Consider the following 6,056-nt stretch of genomic DNA (forward strand, 5'->3'; position numbering starts at 1 on the left):
ACCAGCTTCAAGTGGGAGTACTTTTATTAGACCATAAAACTATAATGTACAAAGTTTAAAAGTTGCAAGTCTTTCCAATTCGATCGTATTTTAATTTTTTTACGTATAATTCATTATGAAGCAGAAACTAGAGTGAAATATAATGAATTTTTAGAACGAGTGATAGTGAGAACAATTTTGCTTGAGTCTAAAAATATTACCCAAATATCTTTTTCTATTGTCTTATTTGACTGTTCTACTTGAAGACATTTGCCTCTGCATTAACTATCTGTCTTTGCTTAAGCATCTTTCACCTAGATTAAAGTCATCAGAAGTCAGAGACTATGCACGAATATTGGGGTCTTTTTTTAGTGCGAAAGCAAAGTAAAAGTAAAAAAATTAAAAGTAATCTAATAGTAAAAAAGCTTTTCTTAATAATGTTAAATCAGCGTAAATTTAAAAAACGGAGTAGGGTAACGAACCAACAAGTATAATTTTCTTGCCGAACTCCCCTATCCAGGGTAACAGCACTTCTGAGCTTAAGTTGATTTTAACTTAGTATTTTATTCCGTTATATCTTTAAATTTATTGCTTGGAGTAACTAAATTTTTATTTTTCGCGATTCGTATTTATGTTCTTACCATTTTTTACGCTATGTAAACATATATTTTGTTTTAATATTAAAATTGTATTTATTATTGCATATATAAAAAGGTATTTGCAAATATTTTTTAACGGTTTTAATTTTTTAATATTACTTTATAATTTAAATATAATAACTATTATTGACGCATATAAATTATATTATAATTTATAGTATTATTAACTAAATATAAATAAAAATAATATTAGGTTTAATAATATAACGATATAAAATTTATTACATTTATTCCATCTATTAAATTTTATATTAAATTATTATAATAATAATTTATAATAATTATTAGTTAAGAAACTTGTTGTAAATTAAACTTATGGTAAGTTTATTTATTAAATCTATTATAAGTTTTAATGTAATTTTATAATACATATATTATATATACTAGTAATATATATAATATATGTAATATTAAATAAAGTAGTATAATTGTAGTATATATATATATATATATATATATATATATATATATATATATATATATATATATATATATATATATATATATATATATATATATATTATTATATTCAGTGATATTACATATAAATAAATTTATTACTAATAAATTTGTTAATGTGTATTAAATAAATTTATGATAAATTTAATTTATTACAAGTTTCTTTAATAATAATATTTTAATAATATAAAATTAATAGGTACAAAATGTGTAAATTTTATAATAAGTTATAATAATTAAATATTATAGTATTGATAAGATCTATATTATTATTATTATTATTATTATTATTATTATTATTATTATTATTATTATTATTACTATTATTATTATTGGTATTTAAATAATGCCATATCTATAAAAACCATAATATTTTAAAATTATGGTATATAGATATGGTATTATTTGAATACAAATTATATATATCTATATTATTATTTATTATTATTGGTATTTAAATAATGCCATATCTATAAACCATAATATCATAATAGTTTAATAAATTTAAATAATCTAAACTTGTAAATATACTCTATTACATACATAAATACATGCGTACATATATGTAGTGTTGCAATATTTATTTATAGTTTACACTGTATCATAAAATAAATAAATAAACCAATGGAAATTGATGATGAAAAGAATCGTTTTATCGTAGAGCTAGAATTTGTTCAATGTCTTGCCAATCCTCACTATTTGACTTTTCTTGCTCAGCGAGGATATTTCGATTCATCCCCATTTGTCAACTATTTAAAATATTTACTCTATTGGAAAAAAGCTGAGTATGCAAAGTTTCTTAAATACCCTCAGTGTTTATTGTTTTTGGACTTGTTGCAGTATGAAAATTTTAGAAAAGAACTTGTTCATCCAAGTTGTGCTAAATTTATTGATGAACAACAGTTATTACACTGGCAATATTACACACAAAAGAGACGTCAAGTTAAAAGTTTAAGTTCAGATAACAATGTTCACTAAAAAATATAAAGTCTTTTTTTGTTATTATCAGTAAACATATGCTTAAGATAAAAAATATTTGATTTTATAAAAGTGTCTTTGTGAAAATAAAACTAAACAAAATTAGGATTTATTTACCTCGGATTCAAATGGCTTTTTATGAAAATTTGTAATAAAATTTATAATAGATGTTATACATTTTTATAAACAAATATACATGTACGCGTGCTGAAAAAAAACAGTTAAATTTTTAGTGTAGTTACTGATAAGGTTTAAATACTTACCTACCCAGCAAACAATTTATAGCAGAATTTCAGTCAACCTATATAAGCATTTTGAGCGGTCTACTCATTTTCATCAGTTTTGCTCATTGGGTAGTTAGTGGACCATTTAGTGGCAGCTGCTAAAAGTAGCTAGCTGATGACTAGCCACTATTAACATGTACAAAAGCTATTGGCTGGCCAATTAGTGGTTGCCACTAATGGTCCACTAGGTAACCGATGACCAAAACTCCAATGAACCGCTCAAAGATGCCTATATAGGTCCATCCTAATCCACTAAAAAAATATTTGCTGAGTATAGATTCATGTATATATTTATAAAATGGATTCACGGAAACCTTAGAAAAATTATACATCTTAAATCTGTCAATTGCTAAACTAATATGTACAAAGTTGAAAAAAATTTGATTCTATCCGTTCTCCATTTTTTTGTACCAACTGAAATATAATATATATAATAATAATAAAAATAATAACATATAGTTACATAATACTATATACCAGCTCATAAAATGTAATATCAGTTTACAAGCAATTATTTTATAATGAAACAGCAGAAACTAGTAATTTCTTCCTTTAAATATCTTTAATTTTGCTCCACCACCTGCAACTTGTTTTGATTAATTGTTTTTCATAATGTTTTGATAATCTGTTCCAAATTTATGGCCTGGGATTGTTAACAGTGATGCATTATCTGGCTTTACTGAAATAAGAATCACAAAACTCATGAACTTGCAAAATTTTATATTTCGCTGACTTGTGGCTATTGTTTCTTGGTAAAACTTTTCACTAAAGAACAATAACCATTTACTGGATGCCCCACTTTGACTTTATGGATGCTCCCTTACTTTTATTATAAACACTTATAGATGTCTCCTTACTTTGTTTATGCAAAGTGAGGGGACATTTATAAAGTATGTACGCAATAAAATTACTGATTTAGGATCCACTTTCCCCCTTGTATGCACTATTAAGCTTTCAATGACCCTCTGCACCTGTATGCACTACTTTTTACAAAAATTCCCCCTCCCATAAACATGCATTTTTCAAAACATTAAAAATAAAATATTCATTTAAAAAAACACTAAGTATAGTTTTCGAACTGACTTAATGTCCAAATTTACAGTATTCATGGGCTCCAAGATTTAGTGTTGTAGGAAGTTTAAAATTGTTTTGCTACTTTTCATTTATCATTGACAATAATATATTATCAGTGTTGGCAAAATAAGATTTGTTATTAAATTAGCTCCATTACCTCTTTGTATTTTACATTAGTAACTGCATATTTTTTTGTTAATTGAGCCAGATACCATAAATTTTGAGTACCATTTATTATAAATTAATATTAATTGCATAACATTGCAATAAAATTGTGTCAACAAGTTCTTTTGTTGGCATTACTGTAGAAATTATAAGTGTAGTACACGGTTTGCTTGTGAGACACTGAGCATAATGAATGCCTCTAGCAGGATCTTTAGATTTTATTTGAAACCTCTCCTGATCGATTAGATAAACAGATATTGAATGATGTTTTTGATATGAGCCTAATGTACTGAGGATGTTATCAGGAAGTAAATAAAAATCACCTTTTATTTTTTCAAAAGAAACTACTGCTAAATTAGTTAAGACTTCTGTTTTTTTTCCATCAATATCTTCTTTAAATGATCCAGGGTCTGAAGTTTTTCCATCAATCAACTCGAACACATGTTGAAACAAAAGTTCAATTAAATAAAGCTGACAAATAAGTCAATGAAATTGGTCTATTGATTTCTGTTTCTATTAGTTTTATTGCTCCTCCAAATCTACCAGTGTTTACTATAGTTGCATCATGTAAGATAGCTTTAAAAGAACCACTACTGTCCATTTTTCTTCCATTAGAACCAATACATGGTAGTTTTAATTTTTCACATTTTCTCCTAATTAAGTTTTTTTTGTCCGACACAGAACTCTTTCTTGTTCTATTTTTTTTATCAAACATATTTGTTTCATTTAGTATTCCCATATATGTCAAATAATGTGATTTGATATGGAACCTTCCTGGTGCATAGAATTGCATAATAATTGTATCCAAGTCAACAGGTTTTTTGTCAGCATTACTGTAGAAATGTGCAGGATTAACAATAGCAGCAATCACTCTGCAACTGACCCAATAATGATCTGCGACAATGGCCAGTTCATCGTTAAAATCTTTTTAATTATATTTGTTTAAGACATTTTTAAATTTATAGATTTATAAAGTTAGTCATTTTCATCATTAGGCTCATCTAATTTGATATTTTTCTCAGATTTATACAAATTATCATCAGTAATGTGATCCATCATTTTTATATGTATTTAACAGCTCTTGCCTTGTTGCAATTTTTTTTTTTTTTTTCACTTTTTTTTTCAAAGTAGACGTCTAGGTATGACTAATTTGGTTTTTGTGTTGGTTTTGTCTAATAAATGCATCCCATTCTTTCATTGGTACTTCAAAAGTACATTTCTCTCTTTCTACTCCTGTATCATAACAATTACACAAACATATATCATACATATTGTCAAAATCTTTCAATATGGCATTAAAAAATAATCATTTTATCTAGGATTTGATGTTTTATTAAAATTTTAAACTTTTATTGATAAATTTACATACTTATGAGAAAATTCTTTCTGTTTTATTGTTCGAAAACTGAATTTATGTCCTATATTTTCAATTTTTCTAGCATCTAATTGGTAATATTTATAACCATAACTTGACACTTTGTTTTTAGCATCCTTATTTAGCAATATTTTACAAGATATCTTTTTGTTGATATCATTGCAGTTAAAAATTTAAAACTTTGCCTAATGTCAATACTGTGAGTAATAAATGCTACAATGATAAAATAAATTGCTTTTTATTAATTATATACTATTTTTAATTACTAAAAATAAAATATATACATTTATATCAAAATATATATAACAAATATAAATGCTAAAATGCATTGAATAAAATAATATTAAAAATTAACTGCAACTTCTATAAATTGTTCCAATGCAACATAAATATTTTGTCGCAAGATAATCTTGTTCAGAATTGTAAAGAAAATGAAATCTATATTAAAATTTAAATATATATATATATATATATATATATATATATATATATATATATATATATATATATATATATATATATATATATATATATATAGCAATAATACTTAGAAATTAGTATTGCATGAATTAAATAAAATTCTTAAGAGATTTTAATAAAATTTTTGCAAAAATTGTGGTGTATGGTGGGTGTGTATAAATTTTATTTTATAGGTTGTATAATTTATTATACGAATTCATAATCACCACAGTACTGCTTGTCAAAATTAAAAAAAAAAGTTAATGTTTATCACCCACCCTAATATTTTATATTATATAATCTATGCATTTTCAATAAGTACAAATGGTTGATGGTTCAAGTTACAAATGCTAAAAATGCAATCTAATTGGTTGTGGAAACAGAAGAAAAATTAAGAGCTACCAAACTTCCATCTCACAAAACTGTTTTTTAAGTGTTATTTATATACATCATAATCATGTAATTTTTTTTCTACCAAAATGCCAACAAAAGCCTTGAATTATATCTAACATGCATTAGAGCTAACTGCTGTTAAGCTGCATGCTTAACAGAATTCGCTCTAATGCAGGAGTTTAACAGCTCAATCGCTCAATTAAAATACCAGATGTTTTGTTGCAAATAGTT

General features: G+C 24.7%; 1 protein-coding gene across 1 annotated transcript; it reads left to right on the forward strand.

Moving 5' to 3' along the window:
- Positions 1-1,721: 1,721 nt before the first annotated feature.
- Positions 1,722-2,075, forward strand: LOC124812631 (mediator of RNA polymerase II transcription subunit 31-A). Its single transcript, XM_065789609.1, has one exon. The coding sequence runs from the start codon at positions 1,722-1,724 to the stop codon at positions 2,073-2,075; it is 354 nt and encodes a 117-aa protein (XP_065645681.1).
- Positions 2,076-6,056: the final 3,981 nt, after the last annotated feature.

This window comes from Hydra vulgaris, chromosome 02 (genome assembly GCF_038396675.1).
Source record: "Hydra vulgaris chromosome 02, alternate assembly HydraT2T_AEP".
In the NCBI taxonomy this organism is placed as follows: domain Eukaryota; kingdom Metazoa; phylum Cnidaria; class Hydrozoa; order Anthoathecata; family Hydridae; genus Hydra; species Hydra vulgaris.

Excerpts from the sequence above, each read along its gene's own strand:
- LOC124812631 (XM_065789609.1), top strand. The coding sequence starts at position 1,722 with ATGGAAATTGATGATGAAAAGAATCGTTTTATCGTAGAGCTAGAATTT.